The 26,298-nt window shown below is 40.4% G+C and overlaps 2 protein-coding genes across 3 annotated transcripts in view; both read right to left on the bottom strand.

Annotated features, from left to right (window-relative positions):
* efnb2a (ephrin-B2a) overlaps nucleotides 1–11,529 on the bottom strand; it is a 41,145-nt gene extending 29,616 nt beyond the window's left edge. Inside the window, exon 1 of one of the 2 annotated variants that reach the window (XM_054786678.1) lies at nucleotides 11,397–11,529. In XM_054786678.1, the coding sequence (XP_054642653.1) occupies nucleotides 11,397–11,428 (32 nt within the window). In that variant the 5' untranslated portion in view covers nucleotides 11,429–11,529. Of the gene's footprint in view, nucleotides 1–6,944; nucleotides 7,617–11,396 lie in introns of those variants that run through there. The other variant, XM_054786676.1, reaches the window with a different exon arrangement.
* A 53-nt stretch (nucleotides 11,530–11,582) lies between these two features.
* Nucleotides 11,583–22,865, bottom strand: arglu1a (arginine and glutamate rich 1a). Its single transcript, XM_054786679.1, has 4 exons — nucleotides 22,335–22,865; nucleotides 21,156–21,381; nucleotides 16,613–16,696; nucleotides 11,583–12,850 (listed from the first exon to the last, which is right to left on the bottom strand). The coding sequence occupies exons 1-4, from the start codon at nucleotides 22,658–22,660 to the stop codon at nucleotides 12,686–12,688; spliced, it is 801 nt and encodes a 266-aa protein (XP_054642654.1). The 5' UTR covers nucleotides 22,661–22,865; the 3' UTR covers nucleotides 11,583–12,685.
* Between the last annotated feature and the right edge of the window lie 3,433 nt (nucleotides 22,866–26,298).

Genomic DNA, 26,298 nt, shown 5'->3' with positions numbered 1-26,298 from the left:
AGAACGACAGCTAAAAGCTCGACAAAACCAACTTTAGGAAAACAGTAGGCAAATTCAAACCACAAAAGGCTCAAGTGGGGCATGCAAGCAGCCTGGGTCCAGCATAGGTCATGAATAATTTCATAAAACAAAACACCCATGCAACAAACTTAGCACCAATTGAAAGCTAACACTTACCCGTTCCAACCTTACAATTATCATTCCTCTACCGCTACAACTGACCAGGAGCAAGGATATGTACATTTTCACATCTACAGTAACCACCCAAGTCTACCCTTTACTTCGACACCAACATCATCCACGCTGACCTTGTAGATGCAGACAAAACGAAGGGGACATGGCTGCAGACATCCGCACAAGACCTTGTCACTCATTCATGATGGACCTGCATCTCTACGCCACCCCCCCGGCCCCTTATTTGAACAAAAGAACCCACAGAGGTGCCCCCGTCACTGGCCGGTCACAAAGGGCCTTTGGGTTTCTCTGTAATCTCTTAATGAACTGCAGAGGAGGAGAGGGAGCGCTCTTTTAACATTAACCATGTAAGCAGGCCTCTCTTTTGTTTCTCCCTTCTAAATACAAAATGGATTAACAGAGGAAGTAGGCGTGTGTGTGTGTGTGTTTGTGTATGTGTGCCTTTGTGTGTGTGTGTGTGTTAGAAAGACTCGGGTGAGGAGAATGTGGAGTCTTTAGTTTTTTCTTAGGGGTTGCATGCATAAGGGCAGTAAAGGAGTAAAGAGCACACAACAATGAGGTTTAATCGACACAGCCGTGGGCCTTGTGGAGGGATTTTTTTTTTTTCCATAGACGCACACATGTCGTATGTGCATGGAGAAAGCCTTCCTTTATCCGCTGCCCCCACCTACAAAGGCATTAAGACCGGCCCGGAGCTTTCATATTTCAAACATTTGCCCTTGAACAGTGAAAGAGACCAACACAAACTAAGAAGGAGACTCAGCGGCAGCGGAGAATGTTGCTATTTTTGACGCTTAACTACTTCCCACTTGTCTACCGATTCAAGACATTCCAACATTCCGACATCAAAGCGTTCAGCTCATTCGGGACACGACGTAAAAAAAAAAAATCCCACATTCTCCGTAACTCCACATTTTCTGCGACAACATTCCCATTGAAAATGGGACATTTGAATTTCAGATTTTAGATAAGTTCCACATTTCTCACATTTATTAACTGATCCAATCCCTTGGCGGTCTTCTTTCACTTGCCGAAATTGCACTTTTTTCCATAACACAAATGGTCCTCTGATCCTGTGAATTCTTGCTACTTTTATATTTCTCAGCCGATTCAAACCATTCCGACACCAAAACACTCAAATCTTTCCAAATATTCCGAGGTGTCCCGATACAATTTTCATTTCCGATCCGATACCGATATTGCAGCCTTGAATACCGGCCGAAAAATTCACACATTTACCTTGTTATGCATGTGTTGTACAGTTTTATCCACAATGGAGTGGCAGCCAGGCAGAATACAGCGAGGTTCGAGGCGCTCAATCAAACGTTTACACCCGACATGACTCTTTTCTGCTAAGGCTAATGACCTTTTGCCGTCCCGATGGAGTCTTCCGTGTGATGCCACTTCATGTTTGCGATGAGGATGGTCATAGGAAACTTCCCAGTCCTGTGCCACCCTGGCGACATCTTTTTACTGCCACACGGCTGACATCGTTCCTGCACCTTGTTACTTTGTTAGCACGCTAGCAAAGGTGGTGATCACATGGGCTGTATCCGGTCGCTGCTGGATAGCGGCTTTGGGGCGGAGTCTGGAATAGACTGCTTGTATCGGAGTGCCAATATCAGAGATTTGAGATGCATAACCCAATGTTTTTGATGTCGGATATCGGCATGATAGCATCAAAACATTCAGTTCATTCACAGCATTCAGGCTAGCAATTTTCCAAGAATCCAGAAATTCCCAATTTTCCCAAAATTCCACATTTTCCATAACACTAATTCCCTTTGCTCCTTAGAACTCGTACTACTTCCACCACCGATTGGAACCATTCTAACACCAATACATTCATCTCATTCACAACGATCAGGCTATCCATGTTTGACGTTCCAAAAATTCTGGCTTTTCCCAAAAGGTACACATTTTCCATAACATTACCTCCCTTTAATCTTCAAAATGTGCACTGCTTCCACATTTCTCAACCGATTGAAACCATTCCAACACCAAAACATTTACCAAAATATTTTAAATTCTGGCTATCTATCTTCAGTGTTCCCAAAATTCCCAGTTTTCCTGGAATTCCACATTGTCTAGTTAAAAAAAAATCCCATTAAAATGATTTGTTTCCGCTCATTTCACTACTCATTTTCCAACTCACGAAAATACCCACTTTTCCTCAAATTCTCCATTTTCCATACCACTAAATCCCTTTGCTCTTTAGAATTCCTACAGCTTCCACAAAAGTACACACGTTCCATAACACTAATTCCCTTAGACCTTGAGAGTTCTGACTACTTCCACATCTCAACCGATTGAAACCATTCCAACACCAAAACATTAGGCGCATTTTAGAAATTCAAACAATCTTTATTCAACGTGTTTTGAAAGAATTCCCCATTATTTGGTTTAAAAAAAAAAAAAAAACTTGAAATTTATTAATAATTTTTCCACATTTACCAAACTATTCCAGCATCAAAACATTCAGGCCAGCAATTTTCCAACTCCCAAAAATACCGACTTTTCCAATGACTCCACATTTTCTGTACAGCATTTCAGTCCACATTCTTCAGTATTCACATACAATTTCTACACAAATTGCCTTCCCTGGTTACTCTTATTATTATTATTATTATTATTATTACAATTATTAGGCCGTGGCATTTATCAATGACAATGATTTTTTGGACAATGTCAGATTCAAGTCAAGCACAAATCCTATCGGACCCACTTTAGGGCATTTCAAGTGTCGCCGACAATGCGTGTCGCCATGGCTTCTTATGGGTTAAGCTGAGTTGGTCGTGTGTTCTGATCTATTTCCACCTATGAACACGGACAACAAGGAAGACTCGGTGATTCCCTGCGTCGTCTCCGTTTGATATGAAAAACTCACGAAGGGATTCCCCAACAAACACGTCAATCAATGATATCACTTCGCCCCCAAACACCAGATAGAACACAAAGAATGCACACATGCACACACTAATTCTGTGGAATGTTGCTGCGTTCGCGGCTGCCGGGGGCGGGGGGCGTTTGGGGAGGGGGTCGGGCTCAAAATCTCCAAGGTCAGACGAGCATCACCAGTTTCAAAATAAAAGCTGACAGGCCACGTGTAATTTTAGAAGCTGCATTTCCTGACCTTCAATCTAACAGGGTTTTATAATACGCACCAAACACAACTGTTGCTCGTATTGAAAACAGATTTACGACGACTCCAATCCATTCGTTCACCGCATCGCTTATCGCTTCTCAGAGACATGCAGTGTTTAAATGCAATGTGGGGCCACTTCGATACATTCTGTGCAGTAAAGATGCTGAACCCAATCTAATGTTGGCCAGTACGAACTCAGCTATTTGAACAAAACATCCATATCTTCGCTTCGATGCTGGTGATCTAATACTATATCTCTTTAATAATGTATTCATTTTATTCTAGAAAGAAAACGATTACATTACACACAAGACGTTTCATGAAATTATTAACACATTTAACATAAATACTTCATTGTTTAAATAGAAAAATAGCATATCATATTATAACCATTATAAATGTATAATATAATGCATTTTTCGATGTGTCCCGACTTTTCCCCCCTCTCCAATAGAGCAGCAGAGAGAGGGGAAGGTGGCATCCTAGATACGTACACAGATGGCTGTGGCAGCTTAGACTGAAGGCAGAGGGTGCTGCTTGCAAGCGCAAAGCTCAGTCCTGTGAATCTTCTCTACAAAAACACCACACAGCACGACGACGACCATCAAGGCGACACGCTACAACCGTTCATGTGTTCTTTCCAGCTATTGGAAACGTGTGCAGCATCTCACAGCAACACACACCTGATGGTCTTTTTTTGCATGCTGGAATGGGAAAAGACTCTCGAGATGTCTTTTGGCCTTGGTCAAAAACGTGTGAATCAATAAAGTGAGTTCTACAGGTGGATGATGACGAGTCATGTTGAAATTGTCAAACACGGACCACGCAATGAAAATGACCATAACTTGAATTATGAATAACGCGGGATAGAACATAATAAATGTCTTCATCGTTATATCATTCCACTTTCTCCACGGCCAAACTTATCAAACACTCTGCAACCGATCCAATATAGTTTAGGGACAAAAAAGCATACGATTTATAGATAAACTATGATTTCTGCGTCAAGGTATGGGCGTATTTTTGTCCAATTTGAACAGCAGCGTTCATAACGTAGCACGTAACAGACGCTAAGCAGTTTGACGTTTTTAAAGAAACGTGGCTTACATTTCAGCTTTGTGCTAAAATCACAACTAAATAGTCAAATAGTTATTCGTGTTGTAGCTTTTTTTCCCCTTGACGTTATCTGTAGAATATGTGCCAAGGGCCAATACAAAATGCAAATGGCTACCCCATGGACGCTGCAGTTAATAAAGTGTCTGTAGCTGGTGATGATCGTTCATCGTGACCAGTTACAGTCTTACTGTCCTTTCCTGTACTGTTGGCACAATTCAGCATGTCCGAACAGGTGTGGGAAGAAGCAGAGCTCACTTAATTGAGCAATCACTAATAGTCTGTTCACTTCCTGCGTGTGTTTGAACGTTACCATTTCCTAATAGGGAGAGAAAAGCACAGATAATGTTTTAAGGGGGGAGTGGCAAAATAAATACAAAAATATATAAATAAGTGAAGAAAATATGAATAATTATGAAACAAATAAGCATAAAATACATTAAAATAAACAAATAAAGATGAGTGATATTTACATAAATGAGAAAAAAAGGAAAATAATATAAATACGTACATGGAAATACTGTAGATATTAATTACATAAATAAATAGAAAAGACGTTAAAATTAAAATAGAGCTTATGAAGAAATAAATATAGGAGCAAAAACTGACATCAACATTAGATGAATACAGTAGAAATAGAAAAAAAAAAAAAAAAACTCCTTGCAAGTCATTCAATTCACTGGAACATGTCCCAGTCTAATGTGGGGGTGTGCAAACTTTTTACAGCGAGGGCTGCAGACTGAAGAAGGACGAGTGGGGAAACAGACTAAACCCATTCTTATAAGAAGAGTATATTCCAAGATATACAGTAAGCATGTTATAGGGAGCAAAGCATATTATTGCTATTATTATTATTAGTTGTATTGGTGTCAACAGTTCAACTTTTTCTTGTTTCTTTTTTGTTGCTGTTGTGTAATTTCATTGCATTTTCATTGTGTTTGCTACCAACAAAGCAAATGAAATGCAGACTTTCAGTGTACTTGTTCCCAAATATTGTATATGTTTATGTATATTTAGACAGCAGACATAATGGGTGTGCAAAGTTCCAAGTGCTGTGCTGTTGTAAACGTGAATCTTGTACATTTGCATACTTACAGTACGTATGGAAATGTCAGTACGTATGCGTAATACTGTATGTGTACAGGTGGTATTTATACAGTACATATGCCCGTTTACAAATAGAATACTGCATCTTAATTGCACATTTGTGCCCTGATTGCAAAATATCTCCTCACCGAAGATTGTTTTGCTTTCTGTTTGTCCCACTCTTAATGGTAGAGCAGGTCAGGTAACACCAGCGAGTTGCAATTTCAATAACGTAAATGAGAAAGTTGCACTTTGCAGCGTGACATCTGATTGGACGATGAGGAATAAAAAACAATGTATTGGTAAATCAATTACAGTCTTTGTTCTACTTCGTGTGTAAGGTGATTGGATCTGTTCCTTTTTTGACGGTTTGGATTATTTCCAGTATGTGTAACGAGGCTACATTGAAGTACATCACGTTTGTAGCTGTACAGTTCAACATGTCTGAAAAGGAGTAGGAAGAAGCAAAGCAAAACAAAGCAGGTGCATCCCAACTTCAGCTTTACGTATGACTTTTTTTATTTTTCCATTTTATTAATAAAAATGTATTCTTGTTGTATCACTCGTAACAAATTTGTACTTTACTCCTTTTTTAAAAAAATGCTTTTTCCTTAATGTTATATACACAACATACTGTCATTTTTTTAAATGGATATTCCATATTTTCAACATTAAAAAAAAAACTCTTTACACAGAAAGTGAACAAAATTTAAGTCCAAAAAAGATCATTTTAAAAATGTTGTAAACAGACTAAAACCAGACTTAACATAGTGTAAATCCAGGTACGTCGCTATGAATCATAATATATTAAGTGAATTGATTTTAGTTGTTCAATTCAAAAAGTGGAACTTTTGTGTTCTATAAATTCACAACATATAAACTGAAATATAAAAAATGTTTTTTTTTATTATGTATTCATATGTTCAATGACAAACTAAACAATAAACATAATTCAGGATCTCATTAAATAAAATTTAAAAATGCCCAAAAATAGTTCAATATTGAACACTACTGGTTTGCGCTCGGGTCAGAAAATGAAAAATTGGCTTGTAACTCTGAATTGAAGTCCTGGAATCACTTTTGCATGATATTCATGTTTACTTGAAAGAAACAGCACGTAGCAGTTTTGCATCTTCAGTGCCAAAGCCTACGGTAGCAGTAACAGTAGCAGCAGCATTTTAACTTTTACTTTTAACTGTTACATTGTGCCTTTTTGGCTTGTTTTCTAGTATTTTTACAATGGGCCGACAAAAAAGAGCTGCGGGCGGCAAATGGCCCCCGAGCCGCACTTTGGACAACGGCTGCGAGTGTAAACCGTGTAAATGTGGCATTTTATTACATTTTTCGACAATTCCCCGTACGCATGTGTTGTGATGCGTGCGTGTGTGTGTGTGCGCGCACTTACTTGGTGTTTGTTGTGTTCCAATAGATGGACTCCAAGATGAGCGCTCGACAAAAGTCCGCTCTGAAGGTAATAAAGAGAACTCCAAAATAATAACTCCACATCGACTTCCCCATGACTTATAGAAAAATAAATAAATGTTTGTCCCCAAAAAGTGTGTTCAAGAAGGAAAAAGTGTCGTCTTCCCTTTGTATCCTAATAAAGTGGTGTTTCTTCTTATTCTGTGCAGACCAACAAGACGCACAGGAGGCAGACGTGCGCCGCCAAGCAAAGGCGCATAGCGGTAGTTGATTCACAGGGAATATTCTCCGTCCTTATACATTCCTCGCAGAGAACATACATGCACAAATAAATCCCCTTTGTTTGAGTCCGGTTCGGAAAAATCCAAAGCAGCGGCACACGGGATCGTGAAATGCAATGATCAGACAGCGTTAGTGGTGACAAGCAATAATAATAATAATAATAATAATCAAAAGGAAAAAACAATCAAAATGGAGAATGTGATCAAACATGGCAGTTAAATCAATGACAAAAGAGCTGGGATGGAAGTTATCAGAGTAGAGGTGCGGTGGCTGAATGACGCAGATCCGTCCCAGGCGGCCGCGGACGATGAGAGGAGACGACGCCGCCACTCAGCTTCCAAGCCAGGATAGAAAGTCAGCGCCAGAGACCCCCAGAGTAGAGATATGAGGTTATGCTCAGACCCCGCCCCTAACCGCTGTGATTGGTCCCTGGGCGGGGAAGTCAACGCCAGGCTGCTGTCTGTTAAACAGGGCGGCTGAACTGAATGGTTTGAATTTATTTCCAAAGGGCAAGAACGCCCACTAGCGGATAGACAGCGTGCCCTTAACGTCCGGACGGAAAATATACGCAAATAATTTACAAGCGTTGTACACAAAAAATTATTTCATTCTTAATAAAATACATTACAATTATTTAAAAGATAATTACAATCATTTAAATGATTAAAATCGCTTAAGTCAATCATATTGTATTATTTATATTAAATATATGTTTAATATAATAATATATGCCCTGGACAGAGACAAAATGCATTGATAGAATGATTATATTTTTTAAATCATATTTAAAACATTGTATTTAATATTATATTTAATATATAGTAGTAATTGTAATATATTTGATTCATATTATTAAATGTAATATTATCATTATGAATTAAATTCAACATATTCTATAGGATGTAATGTATGTATATTATACGTCCAGACTTTAGGGACACCTTGTTTGATTTTGTGTGTAACCATGAAGTTTCAGAGACTTTTGATAAATTGGTGCAAAAAATGAAAAAATAAAAATACTCTGATACAGTATTGTCTTGTGGGTAAGTTGTTTAAAGTTGACAAGAGCACAAGTTGCACTTTTTTTAAATTAACTAAATTATACAGGGTGTGGACATATAAAATACATACACGATGCAAAAAGTCAAATTTAATTAATAGTATATATATATATATTTATTAGAATTAAATAATATATACAGTCAAGGAAAAAATGATGATACCACCCTTGTTTCTTCAGTTTATTGATCCATTTTAATGCCTGGTACAACTAAAGGTACATTTGTTTGGACAAATATGATGATGATAACAAACATAGCTCATAAGAGTTTAATTTAAGAGCTGATATCTAACAACTTCCATAGCTTTCTTGATAATAACCAAATCACTTAAGTTCTTACATGAATATCTATAGCATTGTACTGCCCAAAATGTAACTCTTATGAGCTATTTTTGTTGTCATCGTCATACCTTTAGTTGTATCAGGCATTAAAATGAGCAAGAAGCTGAGGAAACAAGGGTGGTGTAATCATTTTTTCCATGACTGTATTTAATCAACTTATTTATTCAAAAACAAAAAAAGAGATTCTCCCTACCACTTTTGGCTACCCTGATTAGTACTGATATTGACTTTTGACGGAGTGTTGTACTCAACAAAGTTTCTTCAAAGGCAGATTGAAACAACGCAAGTTCACACTTTACGCAAACACTGAATTTTCACCCATTACCTCTAATTTGAGAGTCTCTGACGGGCACCACCAGCCAACACACACTCACTAATCTTCACTTGACTTTTTTGGCCAGCGTGTGAAGATTTGGCACTCTTTAACGACTTAATTTGATCAGGCCTGTTTAAAGGCAGCACCTGTGGATGGCCTCTGTTTGGTTAGTCGCTAAACTGACATAACACCAGGCAGGTCCTCACTTGTCGCAGACACAGAGAGGATGTTTATTGTGTCTATTTACTTGGCCGACCTGTGAATTTCCTTCACCGTGGGGCTCAGTCAAACAGCAATTGGATTAGATGATTGAATTTACACCAGAAACAGTTTGACTTCAACTGTATTGGCGCCAGACCAATATCGATTTACAGCAGTGGTGTCCAACGTGCGGCTCTGTGGGCCATTTGATGCCTGCACCCTGTTTTTGTTGGTCCGCTGCACTTTTTTTTTAACAGATAACATTATAAAAAAAAAAAGACAGAGGAGGATTAGAGCCACACTGACAAGAAAACAATTTTAAAGGTTAGGAGAAGTAATAATAATATAATATAATAATAATAATAATAATAATACAAAATATTGGCCTCAATGTGGATATTCAGGATTTTTTTTAAGTATGAAAAAAACTTTTTTTTTTTTAAAGGAGCAGTCTTTCATTTACAATTTAAATTTCTTTTAACAGACTTTTAAAAAAAATCTAATTAGCTAGGATTTTTTATTTTTAATTGTAAATCAGAATTGTTATAAAATTTATCCGTTTGACATTGGAAAAATTACATGCAGTAGAACCTCAGTTTTCATCATTACTTTGTTCCAAAAGGCAAAAAACTAAGCAATGTTTCCAATAGGAAATCATGCAAATCCAAATTACCCTCTTCCAGACACCCAGTAATATTAAAAAATACATACTTTTTATTGAAAATAATTCTAGTTTTACATGCAGAAAACAATGTGAAATACAGATAAATGACAACTGAAATGGACAAATAAACATTTAACATCATTTTGACCTTTTTGAAGGCTCTTTTTCAAGTTCTTCCTTGTTTTTTTTTACCTTTATTAAATTGCTGGCACTCTTAAGCCATGCTGCGTTATTTAGCAGCCACACTCAATAAAAAAATGCACAGACGGTGAGTCACCAACACGTAGAGTGTTTAGCTTGGGCAAGTGAACGTACTGAATGATACCGTACGGGGCAAACAGACTACTTTGTTACGCACAATATTGCATAATAACCGAGACAGTGTACAAGAACCTGATGTTTTTTTAGGATATCTGCTGCAAAAGTGTTGGTCGCTCTCAAGTTTTGGCCACCAGCTTGGGGCCTGGTTTGTTGTCATTCACGGGCCTGATTTGTTCCGCGGGCCGCCAGTTAGGGTTTCAGTGTAGAAAAAAACTAAAGTTCACATGCAAAAGTTCCCGCAGTTTAGCAGTGATGTGTCTGTGATGTCACATTTCCTGCTGGAAGCTAATAAACCAGAGAATGCAACTCGAGATGCTGGAGTGGTTTACGCATTGTTGCATTGAGGAGGAAGTAGAAGAGGCAGAAGACAAATAATACGGTCTTTTAGCCTTCTCCTGAATCAACATAAGGCCCATCCATCCATTTTCTATGCAGCTTATCCTCACTAGGGTCGCGGGGGGGATGCTGGAGCCTTCAACAAAAGGCTCACTGGGATATCGATTCTGGTCATCCAGCCAAGAACAGGACCGCCACACTGCTTTCTTATTACCATCTCAGATGTGAGCAGATGCTTTAACATGCTCAAGTATGCAAACTTTATTCTTAATGCGGCCAATACTGGTGGGTGTTTCTCTCTCTCTGGAGTTTTTTATGATGTTCATTTTCACTTCCATGGTGATGGCTTTTCTACTTCCACCAGGAGAGCCTGCCTTATAATTGGTGACATCATGACTTGCAAAAAGGTGATTCATAAGTGATGTTATTCACTCAGTGTAGCTGCGAATGAGGCACACACACCGTGGTCATCCGCTGCACAATCTGTCATTCTCGAGCAAGTCTTACATTTACTGACCAAAATTAAGTTTAAATTACATCATTTTAAAAATAATTTGAAAATAGATGAAATAAAACCAACTTTATATATTGTACACTAATTTATGGGAACTTATTTGTAACCACGAAACGCCATAAGCCAAGGACCACATGTAATTTTGCACTATTGACCTTATTTTCCTAAAAATTGTGTGAAAAAAGGGAATTCGGTAATTTGTATTATTTTGATAATTTTACTGTACATTGTTATATTGTATTTATATATCATTAAATAGTTAAATTTGTTTTTTGTCTAAAATCTTTTGTTTGGTTGTGATTAGAACCATAATCAACACAAAGGCAAAAAAACACAACTTACTGCAAATTGAATATTGAACATTTTCAAATAAAAAGCATGGATATCAGCAATACTGGCCTTGTGTTTTCTTGGTATGGGATCGACACCATAGTTTGCAGTTCAGTCTTGAACGTTGATGTGCTGGGATCAATGGGCACGAGTATTTGCTAGAGTGATGACTGCATACTGTTCCAATTACATGCACTCCAGAGATATCCCTTCATGTGACAAAGCAGGACAACAAAAAAGCACCTGTCAATGATAGAAGATGTCTCAACAGGTTTATTGTTCATATTCTTGACAATTAAGGAAAATGACATGAAGTCAGTATACCCACTTGAAGTCCGCTTGTCTCATACACACACACACACACGCACATGCACACACATACGCACAGACACGCACACACACTCCAAGTTATATCTTACCTGAATTTGGCCATCCACTACCCTTCCAGACTTACCATGGGATGCAACTTGCCATGTTAATTTGCAATTACAAGGCTACAGAATAAAAAAAAACATACACAGTTCTCCACTGAACTTGACAAAATAACACCTTTGTAGTTATCACTGTGATCCGTTACGTGGTTGTGGAAATAATAATTAAAAAAAACCTAAAAATCTACACTGGGAAAGAGTTGGTACATCACAGCAAACATGACATCATACAGGAAAAGTCCATTCTCCACAAACATCATAGGAGGGACCAAAAGTCCTGCATGGATTTGTGGTTCAGTCATGGGCCGTTTGGGAGTAAGTCGGGTTTTGTTACACCTTCACTGAACGAACGCAATGAGCTCGAGGATGCCAAAGAAGCGGGGTGAAAGGAGGCAGGGGCGACAAAAGAATCCTGTCATCTTAACAGGAAATAACTGTGCTTTTCAAGGCACACTTTGATTTGTTACCACAGTTTGAAGGAACAAACAGGAAAACCAAACACCAACTCCCAAGCAGCACATGAGATGGTCTAGCTTAGCTTTGTATTCCTCTTCATCAGGGACGGGCCTGGTACATCAGTTGCTGGCTAAGTGGATTTCAGAGGAGCAATTAGTCATCATACAAAGTTAAGACTTACTTATAGGGGAGGGGCATGTTAGAGCATTGTACAGCAAAGGTTCAAGTTCCCTAAAAAAAAAATGTTAAAAAAAAATCAAAAGCACAAAGTTGAGTTCTTTTTGTAAAGATGCAGTGGGGCGGGTCCTTCCAGGTCTTTCTCCTCTTCGGTAAACTTTCCCAGAGGCGAGCAAGTTTATGTTTCACACCTTTTTCCTCTGACTTTTGTCAGCACTTCCAAAACGAAGAACAGCCGACCTTGAAGTACTTGATGAGAAGCAGCGCTGGATGGGGATGTTGGGGAGCAGTCCTTCATTCAGTGGCCTTCAGGGAGAAGGAGAGCTTCGGTCTGGACTTGCCCTTGCCGAGGATGATTTTCTGCTCCTCTTTTTGCTGCTTCTGTCGGTCCTGCTCCAGTTTCATGCGCTCCTCGTGAATTTTTCTCTGTTCCTCCACAATGCGCAACTGATCTTCAGCCTGACAAAAAAACACGAGTGGAGTCACAAAAAGCTAAAATTTTGAGAGCAAATATTATAAACAGACAAGCATATAATAAAGCCCTTGAAAAGGCTGCAATTACAATAACCCACATAAGGTTGCACTATGTTGCCATAACCCCTTCAATTTCCGGGATTTTTTGTGTGTGTGTGTGTGTGTGTGTGTGTGTGTGTGTGTGGGGGGGGGGGGGGGGGGGGGGGGGGGGGTCCCCAAACGTCAACACTGTTACACCACAAATCGCTGCAAAATAACCCACCGTAGGATTAAAAATGAAAAACAGGTTCTAGTGGAGGGCCCAGACAAAGAGTGGCTAAAAAGACCCCAATGATGAAAAGGAGCAATGGACCTAGTTTTCCCTCGCCCGGACGCGGGTCACCGGGAGTGGGGCACGATGGCAAGTGCCTGGTGGCCAGGCCTGCACCCATGAGGCCTGGCCGGGCGTCGCCCGAAGAGGTAACATGGGTCCTCCTTCACATGTGTTCACCCTTCGCTGGAGGCTCTGGGCATGTGGAATGTCACCTCTGGTAGGGATGTCCCGATTCACATTTTTCGTCTTCCGATCTGATTTTTTTTTTTTTAAATAAGCTTTTTACACAAACATGAATTTGTGGAATTCAATATTGTATAATATAAATACACCAAACAAAGTATTGCTGAATTTACTTTTTTATTACACAGTATGACCAACAATATTGTTTGGCTTTTGTAACAAAACTCTGACTCAGGTCCCTAATCCAATAAAAGTCCATCCGATGAAAGATAAAATTAGAAAAAATGGGCATGCAAAATACTTTTAGGGTAGGACTAATCATTTGACATGGTTCAATTTGTGGTGTGATTTAGAATACATGACATTTGTTTTAAGAAACTCTCTTCAAGGCAATAGGAATTTATTGACTGTCCCTAATATAAACAACCAGCGGTTAGAGTGGCACTTCCCGTTCGCTCTCCCCGCACCGTGACACAGCAGTCCGGACACAGTGACGGGGAACTACCGCTGTAGCCACGCAGCCGAATATCCAATGTGAAACTAACCACCACGGTACACGCGGACATGTCTGCATGGTGCTGTTGGACTTATTTTATTATTGGACTTTTGAGCTAATCACAGACTGTCCATGACAAACACCATGTTCAAGCATAAGAGTGTCCACATGTGCACTTGGGACCAGGACACCCTGGACCGCAGTTCGCTGACCTACTTTGTGGTTGTGTCGTCGGGACTTGCAGCCACATGTTTTGGACACTCTGGTGAAGAGTGGAACTGTCAACCGATCACCACCTAGCTTCGATGGTGGGGGAGGATGCCGGTCAGACCTGACAGGGCCAAACGCATTGTGACGGTCTGCTGGGAATGTCTGGCAGAGTTCCCTGCCAGAGGGAGTTTTAACTCCCACCTCCGGGAGAGCTTCAACCATGTTCCGCGGGAGGCGGCCACCTGCGGGTCGGAAGTGAGATCCTGCCCCAAGTAGAGGAGTTTAAGTACCTCGGGGTCTTGTTCACAAGTGAGGGAAGGATGGAACGTGAGATCGACAGGCGGATTGGTGCGGCGTCTACAGTGATGCGGACTCTGCAGCGGCCCGTTGTGGTCACAAGCGGGCTGGGCCAAAAGTCAAAGCTCTCAATTTACCGGTCGATCCACGTTCCTAACCTCACCTATGGTCATGAGCTTTGGGTAGTGACCGAAAGCACAAGATCGCAGGTACAAGTGGCCAAAATGAGTTTTCTCCATAGTGTGGCTGGGCTCTCCCTTAGAGATAAGGTGAGAAGCACCGTCATCCGGGAGAAACTCGGTGCTGCTGCTCCTCTGCATAGAAAGGAGCCAGATGAGCTGGCTCGGGCATCTGGTCAGGTTGCCTCCCGGACGCCTAACTGGAGAGGTGTTCAGGACACGTCCGACCATTAGGACGCCTCAGGGAAGACGCAGGACACGTTGGAGAGAACTGCACGACATAGCTAAGGAGGGGGAAGTCTGGGTTTCCCTGCTTAGGCTGCTGCCCCCACAACCCGATCTTGGATAAGCAGAAGAAGATGATGGAATTATGGGCGCCTGGGACCCGACCAGTCCAAGGTGTACCCCGCCTCTCGCCCTAAGTCAGCTGGGATAGGCTTCACCATACCCGCGACCCTAGCAAGGATAAGCGGCATAGCGGCATAGAAGATGGATGGTTGTATGGATGGGCGCCTGGAATGGATTAATTGGATTTCCATTGTTTCCTATGGGGGGAAACTGTTTCAGTTTTCATATGATTCGGTTTTAGACAGACCCTTTGAAATGGATTAATGAAAACCGAGGTTCCGCTATATTACATTTAGTAGATCATTGCCACTGTAACAGGACCATTTTTGTCTGACTTTTATATGCTGTTGAAATACTGTGAGGCTTTGAAGGGGAGTTGCTTTATGTTCATGTTTGTTTATGACGGGTCTAATGGTGTTTACCGAGCCTGCCGTTAAACTGCTATCCAGGAATGCTGTATATCTGTCGATTCGCAACAGAATTCTGACAGGTTTCTGATGCCCATGGTTAAGTTGACTAGTTAAAAGGACTGCATTTGCATATGGTGCAAATTATTGCACTGTACACTACAATGAGTGGCTCTGTAAGAGCGAGGAGACGGTTAAGAGCTGTTACAAACTCAAAATTACTCAACAATGAAGTGGAATACAGTAATCCCTCATTTATCGCTGTTAATTGGTTCCAGACCAGGCAGTCATAAGTGAATTTCTGCAAACTAGAAGTCATTATAAATATTTTCATAGTAAGAGCATTGAAACATGTTTACGACCTCTGAACATGTTTTTTAACATTAGAGGCCTCTAGTCATAAAATAACACCCCTACAGTTACCTTTACACTCAAATCACACAATTTAGTAGACATAATCAGAGAAAATAAGCCATTTAACATAAATAAGATTCATGCCTGTGTGTGTTTCAATTAATGTGTTGCAGACATGTGGAGGACAAGACGTGACATCAGGGGTTTAAGAGCTGAGTGTCAGCTTGCAGCGGATCACGGCCGCAACAGTAGCTTGTGTTGTTATGATTATTATGTTATTATTGTGCCTGTTGTGAGATCATTCACACCTGCAATAAAAGCCTGTTGTTTCGGAGATCCAGTTTGATGCTTGTGTGTCTGACCAAACATTACAGTAAATTACTAACACCACCGTCACCTAGTGACCAGTGTAGCGTACTACAGTACATAGTATCAAGTCTCTGAATGCCTTATAATTTAGTTCTTTTAGCCATTTTTATGCTTGAAAACGCTTAATTTAGGCAAAAATTTGCTTTTTGTTTTGTTTTTGTTTTTTACTAATATTAGGTTATACTTTGACTGGCGACCAGCCCAGGGTGTACCCCGCCTCCCGCCCGAAATCAGTTGGGATAGGGTCCAGCATACCCCCGTAACCCTAGTGAGGATAAGTAGCTACGTTTTATTAATGAATACATTTTTGAAATATCGTGATAGAGCGAAGCCGCAAAATGTAATGTGGCGGGGGGACGACTGTACAGCTAAAAAACTAATAAAGTCTTGTGGCAAGAAGGCGTAGAAACCACTTTTTAAAGGAAATGTACGATACAGGAAACATGAATGACACTGACAGCACATAATCCGCCTGTGATTTCCTGACCTCATGTTGATGTTTATGTGGGAAGTTATGAGTCAAAGTGTTTATAAATGCATGGGATCAGGACATCCAAAGTAGAAGAAAACAAGACAGAGAGCAGGGCATACCAGTTTGGCCTGAGCCTCGGCGATCTTACGGTTATTCTCCTCCAAGATTTTTTCGAGTTCCTCTCGCTTAGATTTTTCTTCTTCCTACAGGGGTGAGACGGTGCCATATTAGCGCACAAACAGGCTACAGTTGCACCATACTTTGTGCACATACATACACATGCTTGCCCTTGTCACACGCACTCTCCACCAAGACGCACACTCAGTTGACTTAATACTCCAGAGAAGTTTATTCTCTTGCACAAGACCACACTGTGGCACTCTTTGCAGTCAGCTCAAATTGTTTGAAATACAGAGTGCGAACCCCCTGCCCCACCCACGCTACAGTTGTTCCATAAAATGCTGAAGCTTAACCACATCTGGCTCATTTTTTAGTATTGTGAAATAATTAGCAAGTTCACACAGCGATTCAGAGGGAACCCACTTATCGCACTCAAAGAACACATATCAGTGACAGACAATCTAGAAAAATAATTATGCAATATCTGTCCTAAGCAAGAATAACAAGATACAAATAAAATAGGGAATAATTTTGGCTCACCGATGCATGTATACCTACGCATGTTCCTTGCCTGTGTACCTACACAACTGGTGAAAGCATTCAGCATAAAACAGTTGAATATTTACTGTCTCGTCCGGACTGTGGCCCCTGCAGAGAGAGAAGCGCTCCTGGGGTGTGTAGGTAGGTATGGGGGAACTCTGCCAGACCGCACCCGAGGAATTCCTCTTTATAACTGATATCTGCACTGCTTAGCCTGCAGCCACAGCTCGCATTCATGTTTAGTTTTTACGTTTCTGTGCAGTGTCACAGTCCCAGATGATAGCAGAGTGAAGGAGAGAGTACAGCACAAAGTGGTGTTTGTGTGTGTTCGAGGAGGACCGGACCACGGTAACACTTACAGAACAGGACACAAGTCACAGCTGAGCTGAAAGGCTGCAGGCCAGCTCAGGTCAAGTGCTAGTTAGGAAGGTGGTTACAAAATAACAATATCAATCTTTACAAACAGCCCTATAGAGGAAGGAAGTCATGAGTAAAACACAAAAGTACATTTTTTTCTTAGAAGGCAAATGATCTTGTCTGTGTAAAATAGTCAATATAAACAAACATGTAAAACCTAAGATAGTGAACCATGTCATACCAAAATCACTACTATATTTGTTTGTTTATCAAAAGAGGAGGGAAAAAAGATTGTTAAAAAAATACTTGGAATTGGTATGCAAGAAAACCTGGGCAGATCAAAAGCCCCTTTTCCACAGCAGAAACTTTACCCCAAAAGTGTGTTTGGCCATTTTGAGGGGGGAACAAATTTGTCCCTTCTCCCGGGGTAGAAGTTGTTACGTTCCTGGAACTTTTAAGTTGGGTTTGCAGCATTGAACAACTACTTTGAGCTTTTTATTACACTGGCCACATATTGAAAAGAACAATTGATGTTCGCATACCTACAACTGATGCCGTTAACATTTTTACATTGTGCTACAGAAAAAAACACATTGGCGGACGGTGAAGTTCTGGCTCTGTTAACTCTTCAAGATATCCTTAAAGTTTGGTTAGAGGTGGACGACTGATTGACCAAAGGTAAATCACTTATTACTGTAACTTCTTAAATGCTGTTGCAAACGTTGCAAGTGTTCAGCCATTTGGTTTGTTTGCTAACTAACAGTGTTATTGTTACATTGTTTGGCTGAATGTGTCATAAAATGACCATGTTCATGTTATCTATGCAAGTAAAAATATGTTTGTTTTGTAGGAGAGCAAGTGTCCCAAACGACGACAATCAGCCCTCTTCACCAAATGAGACGCGCAGACATCAGGTACATTAAGTAACTGTGCAAGCCACAACAGTATTGGCGGTCAGGAATGCTGCACTTTTGTATTTCAGCTTCTGTAAAATGGACCATTTTAGGTCCAGGAACTCCAGTTACCGAAAACTAAAAGTTCCCGCACATTTGGTGGAAAAGGAGCTAAATGGTCTGTCATAAAAAAGGAAGTGCATACAAAAACAGGTCAATTTATGTCAGTCCTGTCGTAGGAAACGGGGCAGTGTGGTAACACTCGGGACTCTATTACTGTAGAAAAATCTGTAGTCCTGAGGGTTAACAATTTTTGTTCAAGAGCTGTATTTGGGGTTAGTGAAAAAGATCAAAGTAGGCAAATAAGGTGCTCTCCACCTAGAAGTACTGGGCCACTAAATGTAATACAGTAGTGTATAAGTTAAATATAGAAAAAGATGGGGGAGTTTTATACGTTTTACTATTCATACCATGGTACAATCCTCACTGTCAAGGTCATACCAAAAAAGTAAGAATAAAAGTAATTGTGATCTCTGAAAGATTAAATAGTCGTTTTGGTTAGCCAAGTATGTAAAAAAATATGTATGGAGTTCTGGTGCTGTCTGGTGACAATTTGTATAAAGCTGCGGAAATGATTTGATCCCCTGCTGATAATAAATAAAGGTAACATTCATTTTTATTTGATTGAGCAAAATAAGTATTTGAGCCTAAAGCCAAACATGGTGTGCTACTTGAAGAAACTAGGGATGCACCAATCCCTAATTCACTTCCAATCCTTTCCCGATAGCTTACTTTGGATATCTGCCGATACCAGAGCTTGTTTTGTTTAAATATACAATCACGACAAAAGAGTATTAGCAAATGAAGCTTGAAGAATACCAGCAAACGTAGCTGTCTCCACACATGCAGCTTCACACACCCACACAGGCGCTAAACGTGACGCCTTCAGGGCTTCACAGACAGTCTGACAACACAGAAGTGTTGCAAATTTGCACGCGCTAAAACACTCAAACAATGAATGTAGTTTGTCCAATGTAATTGTGTTGCCACATCAAATAAAGGCATCGAATAAACAATAAAATAAACACATAACTTCCATGTCGCTGCATTAATATTGTTGATTTTAGGCTGTAATAAACTTTCCCTAGCCAAGTATGATATTGGAGTGACATAGAAGTTTTGTGTTGTGTAGTCGTTTGACTGTTTTGCGCGGCCGTGAACACGCCAGGCAGAGCGCTTGTGTGTGTGTGACACAAGTGAGGACGACAGGTGCAGTGCATGTGTGGAGAGAGACAGCTAAGTTCACTGATACTCTTTTGGCTACGTTTGCTGACAACATTAAAGCATAGACATAACTCGTGGATCAGAAATCTCGGCAGGTGGTATTGGGTTCCGATACTAGATCTGATTGGCCCCATACCTAGAAGAAAGGCTTGTTGGCAAGCACAGAGCTCTGATGGTTCTTGTAGTTGGGATTTTGGCCCACTCCTCTTTACAGATACTGTCCAAATACAGAAGGTTTATAGGCTGTCACTCGGCAGCTCAAAGTTTCAGGACCCTCCACAGATTTTTTTAAGATGAGATTAAGATCTGGAGACTGGCTAGGCTATGGACCCGTTTATCACTTTGGTGAAATCTTCCTGTACCCTAAGCAGAGAAAAAGTCCCAATGTAGAATGTTTCCACCTCTAAGTTTGAGAGAAGGGATGGTGGTGATGAGGTCATATTCAGCAATTCTCTGCCTCCAAAAACAGCAGTTTTGGTCTCATCATCTACATCACAACCTCCCAAGTCTTCTCCAAATTATTCAAATGTTCATTAAACAAATGGGCCGCTACATGTGTGTTACTGAGCAGGAGCACCTTGAGAGCACTGCATGATCTCAATCCAGTATGGTGACGTGTGTCACTAATAGTTTGGTGACTGTGCTCCCAACTCTTGAAATTATTAACAAGCTCATCCCATGTAATTCTGGGTGGATCACACAGCTTTCTGAGATTCCTGTTTTATACATGTATTACAAATTGGAGGTACAACATACTAGGATTTAATGACTCTGAATTGAATTCATTTTCCTCGTTTTCCTCCAATAAACTCACATTAAGTATGTGCAGTGTAGTCTATTTCACTTTGTGAGATAATACTTTGCTGTGTGACGCAACGTCAAGGTATTCAAAGCCACATTTCCATTTCCACCAAGCAGTATATCAACTCAACTTGCCACCATGTAGTTTACAATGGAGATCCTAATTAGAATTAAAGGTGGTCGACGCTTCTGCATAGTCACTACGTACTCCCTGCGCCCTCTGTCGTTGCAAACTTTTTCAAAGCGTAAAGGTTGAGCGCGTACCGTGCAGTTCTCCGCCAAAACATTAGAGGCAGTGTTTTCCAGTTAATCAATTCATTAGAAAACATGACACTTGTCGACTATTCCGTTGCTTAGCTTCCTTCTTGCTAGTAAACAATGGCAAACTGTCAAACTGTAGCGTCTCATTCCACAAGTTTGGTGTCCCGCAAAAAGGGAGTAGCCAGGAAGTCATACGGCACACATCAATTAGACATCCTTCACCACTTTGGCAACTGAAACACAAATTACCAACTCGAGCGGCAGTGAGAGTTGTACCATGGTACAGCATAAGGACAGAGTGGGCCACCAACTACACCTTCTCCGCAAAGTTGCAGAGGATGACAGGAAAGGATCGAGAAAGTATGAAGGGAAAGGAGGGACTGCGTTCCAAACGACCGAGTGTTACCTCTCTGGCCTTCTGTGCTGCCAACTCAGCATGCCGTTGCCTCTCCAGCTCTTCCAGCAACTGTCTCTCCATGATGCGCTTTGCCTCCTCAACACGTCGCAGCACCTCTCGCTCTATCTCATCCTTACGCTTCTCCAACTCTTCTTCCACCCGCTTGGCCACCAGCTCCTCCACTCGCCGTGCTGTCTCGTCTTCGATAAGCTTTTCCTCAATCTCCTGTTGACGACTAGTAAACAGGGGAGAATTTATTTAATTTGATTTCTCATTGTGATTACATTTCCAGATGGGAAATTCAATTTTTAGGCTTCCGTATATTTTTGTTGCATATCACACAGTAGAATAACTGGTTAGAGAAAATTGCCTTCGGTTTTGCCCGGAGGAAACAATGCAAATACAAAACCATTCCAGAGTCAAAATGTCACACCCCCCCTCCCACCTGCTGAAACATTTATAAAATGTACAGGCAATGTTTGAAGTAACATATTTATTTAGGCTGAATCATTTATTTAGATGTAATGATTACAATTTTATATGATTTTTTTGGTTGCTATTTTATAGTGTTTCTTATTTTTATTCTGTTAATTGATGGTTATCGATTATGCAATTAATCAGCAACTATTTTGGTATTCGATTAATCTAATTTCAGTCTCTCAAAATGTGAATGTTTTATTTCTTTAGTCATCAATGAAAGCTGACCTATTATCTTTATATCTTAGGCACATCCAGCTTTGATTTTGTTTTCTGGCCAAACCACTAGCTGCTTGTTTGGTTCATATTGGTTTGGGCCATCCAGGGTCTAAAAATTACTCGATTAAATGAAAAAAGATGAATTGACTAAGAAAATAATAGTTATTAAATAATAGTTAATTGCAGTTCGTTGCTATGCTAAGCCATCAGAACAAAACATTGAAATGTTAAGTCTTGTATTATAGGTGCCTTTTTCATAACCCATAATAATATGTCACAAATAATGCATTAATTTTCTTTTTCGAATGCCGAGGGCCAATTAAAACAAGCGAGGGTTCCAAAATGGTCCCCGGGCCTCCCTTTGGATTGCTGTAGCCTAAGGGCTAACGTTGTCACTGCATAAAGCTAATTTAGTATGCTAGCTTAGCATGTATAAGTGCAATGTGGGTGAAAAGCCAGTGTTTATCCATACATCTCGTACAAAATACTCACATCTTTCTTTGCCGTTCCATTTCAGCTTTTCTTTCGTCCTCTTCCTTCCTCTGCTTCTCGTCGAGGGCATTCCTTTTGCTCAATGTCCTTCCGAAGATATCGATGCGCTCCGGAGGGGATGCAGCCCTGTCCCGGCGAGACGAGGTTGTAGCAGACCGAGACCGGGAGCGAGAATTTCGGCGCCTGCTCCTCTTTGCTTCTCTCGACTTGGACCGCTTCTTTGATCTCTCCCTATCTCTGGATCGCGACCGGCTCCTCTTCTTGCTGTGTTTGCTGCTTTTTGAGTGTTTAGACCGGGATGAGCTGCGGCTTCGAGAGCGGCCCATGTTGACCACTCGTAACCAAGTATTAAGACCTGTCGCTTGACCGTGCTCAGTATCTTAAGTTAGCACACACTCCTTATGAAATTGTTATTAAAAACTATAACAAGTACTCACGCAACAGTTGTGATTTATCATAAATTATCACTGAACGAGATTGTTTGTCCTACTAGCTTACATCAAGGCAAGATGGCGACTTGACGAAGACTGAATTCCCGTCATGCATAGCGGCATTCGGTTTGTTTCGGCTGTCCTCGGGATTGCGCAACAAAAAGTTAATTTCACTTCTCTGTAATAAAACAGCTTGTTCTGGCAGCAGCATTTCAAGCTGAAAGTCTATCTGAAAATTATCTAATATATATAATGTGTATTTTATATAATTTAATATTTCATAAGATAAAAATTTTATATATTTAAATATTAGTTGTATATGTTTTTTTCTCTCCGTTGGGAATCTCTGTGTGGAGTTTGCATGTTCTCCCCGTGCGTGCGTGGGTACTCCGGTTTCCTCCCACATTCCAAAAACATGCATGTTAGGTTAATTCAAATGTAAATAAATAATAAATAAATGCGCTCTATCGTGTAGGTGATGTCACTTTAGACAACTGCGACAAGTAGCAACAAACTGCCATCACACTACTAGAGAATGAATAACAGGTGTCCTGCTTATAGTACTAGCTGAGTTACATTTCCTTATCTGAAACTGAAATGCCTTGAATTGAAATAAACAGGTTCAATGTTCATATGATTACAAATTTGGTAGGTTATTACAATGACTGTTTTGGAAAGCTCTGGGATTGAGCGTTTCAAATGTTTAAAAGACTACCACATTTACCTGAGTACTTGAAGCACAGGTGCCGACGTAAATGTTAGTAACCGGACAGAAAAAACAAAGTGGCTATCGGTGCCTCACTTTGGTGCTAAATTATTGCGGACTGCGCCACCTGCAACAAGTGCTTGAAGGTGATATTGTGGAAGTAACGTCTTGTAAGTAAGAGACACACAGTCTGACACCATTTTTAAACTTCATTGCAGACCTTAGCGCACTAACAGCAGTGCTTATATTTCCATACGGTAAACTCCCAAGTTTCTCCGTCGCTCTCCACGAGCACGAACACGACACGAGCGAGGTGCATTCATGGACACCAGAATTCTGAATATCAACACTCACAATTGCAAGAATGCACGAGCGAGGTGCATTCATGGACACCAGAATTCTGAACATCAGCACTCACAATTGCAAGTACGCCTGAACGCCTCACAGCACCTGCAGAGCACGAAGAGCATGTAGCAGAAAGCAGGAAGGAGACAGAGCATGGAGCTGTTCATTGCTCTATCGATGTGTAGGATCAATACTTATCTATTTATCATTGGTCAGGTGAAAATGTATCCCCATTTTACCATGCAAAATACATTTTTTGACCCAGAATTACTTAAAACCAATTAGTCATGTTCAGTATTTCAAGTTAATTAGGATAAAAAAGGTAATTGTTTATTTATGTGTGCAGGTGGAGGGGGTGCATGGCTTCAGGTCACATGTCTGAAAGGTAACGCAAAAGGTTTGGGAACCACGCATTGTACCAATCTATTCAATACTCGGTTGCTAAAATTGGTGAAAATTTGAAGCAGATATGTGAGGCAGGAACTTCCATAGAGGCGCTACATAAAGCTTTAGGTGCTTGATCCAAAGATAAAGCCCAGGCTGTGATGGCCTGACAAGCAATGTTTACAAATATTTTTGGGATCATCTCAGAAAATCCTCGCTTTTGGAATGCTTACCGAAATATTAGAAAATGTCTCTCACACATACTGGGGCGATTACACTCATACCTAAACCTGGAAAAGACCATTCTCTTCCCGATCGCTTAAGACCTATAACTATTAAATCATGATTATAAGCGCCTAACCCGCATTAACAGATTAAATTCAGGCATAACCCAACATTTTTGACACGCAGTCTGCTTTTCTGAAAGGCTATTCACAAAAACATATGCCATATTTGGGGCTTCATTGATGGAAAATTAAGGGGTTTTACTATTTTTAGACTTGTGTGTCTTTAGAAGTGTGTCTTCCACATGACATCTCACACAGATTTAGGATCAGCAAAGGTATAAAACATCAGCAATAGAAAAGCTTTCCATACAAATAACAACATTTGGTAAAATATGTGTTCTTAGCTGATGACACGAACATAATCTTACATAACCTGAATGAAATTCCCCAAATCCTCCAAATAACTGAACATTTATCAAAGGCTGGGACTAAATTTCAACAAATGTGAGCTCTTTGTTATGTTCTGCTGGAACTGCTCTGCTGCCGCCTGTCTGCTCTCTTTAGCAGGGATGTAATAAGAGTAAATAAGCCATTTAAGACATAAATAAGACTTGTGCTTGTGTGTGCCGCTGTAAAAATGCTCCCTAGGGGAGCTGAGTGGCAGGCGGAGAGGAAGTGACGTCGTGGGTTCAGCGTTTCGCTAAGCAACAGCAGCCTGTGTTTTTATTAGGGATTATTGTGCATGTGTTGAGCTAATTCAAACCTGCAATACAAGCCTGTTGTTCTGGCGATCAAGTCTGGTGTGTCTCATCGATTCATTACAGTAACATTACTGACACCTAATGACCAGTAGAATACTACGTCAACATCTTTCAATGCGTCTTGAATGCCTTGTATTTGTATTGTAGTTCATTTCGCCATTTTTATGCTTAAATGCTTGTTATGGGCAAAAAATAAGGAACATTTGCTTCAGTGTGCTTTTTTTGACCAACAGAAGGCTGTATTCAACCACGAAACAGTATGATTTATTCATATATGTTTGAAAAAGCTTAAGTGACGCTACGAAATTCGAACCACAAAGTGGTGAGGGACAACTGTACTGTAATACAACAGTTTGTTACGCCAATATTGTACAATAACTGAGACGGTGTACGAGAACCGAAACTACATTTGTGTGAAAATGTTTGTGTACATCGGGTGGAATTAACTTCTACAGTGTTCCCTCGCTCTATCGCAGCTCACCTTTACTGAATTTTTTTAGTGCTTCTTTTTTTATTACAGGGTATGAACAGTGTTACTGGCCCTTTAAGAAGAATTGCATTGTGGTAAATTGAGTCTCTCTCTTCCTTCAGTCGTCTGTCTGCACCACCCATTGTTTTCTGTGTCCTGATTGGCTGTAGATTATTGTCTCCTGTGTCATCCCTAGTTTGCTTGCTTGCTAGCTTGTAAATGAATCTTCGGTTGGAAGGAGTACTGCAGAAATATGTTTTAACAAGGATACAAAAACGTACAGCACAGCAGAACGGCGCCAGGATGAAAAGGCACGGTCACAGGAGTGAAATACGCATGAGCGACTTTATAATTCCTTGTGTCCGACCTGTAGTGTTTGCACAAGAGAGAATTGTGAGAAAATGTTATTGCCTGTCTGAGAAAAGTGTGTAAAGTGTATGGTGAGGGGTTTTACAGCCTTAAAACATATAATAATTGTAAAAAAATGAAGTTGGCTACTTGGATTTCACTTATTGTGGGCTGTTTTTGGAACCTATCACACTGTATGTGATTTTTACATTAAAAACTGCCCATAAAACTTTCCTCCTTCCACTAGCAAGTTGTATATACTGGTGACTAATTTCCAAACATAACCATAGCCC

The sequence above is a fragment of the Dunckerocampus dactyliophorus genome, chromosome 9 (assembly GCF_027744805.1).
Source record: "Dunckerocampus dactyliophorus isolate RoL2022-P2 chromosome 9, RoL_Ddac_1.1, whole genome shotgun sequence".
NCBI classification, from domain to species: domain Eukaryota; kingdom Metazoa; phylum Chordata; class Actinopteri; order Syngnathiformes; family Syngnathidae; genus Dunckerocampus; species Dunckerocampus dactyliophorus.
Note: the sequence above shows the minus strand (reverse complement) of the source record. Positions and strands in the feature narration are given on the sequence as shown.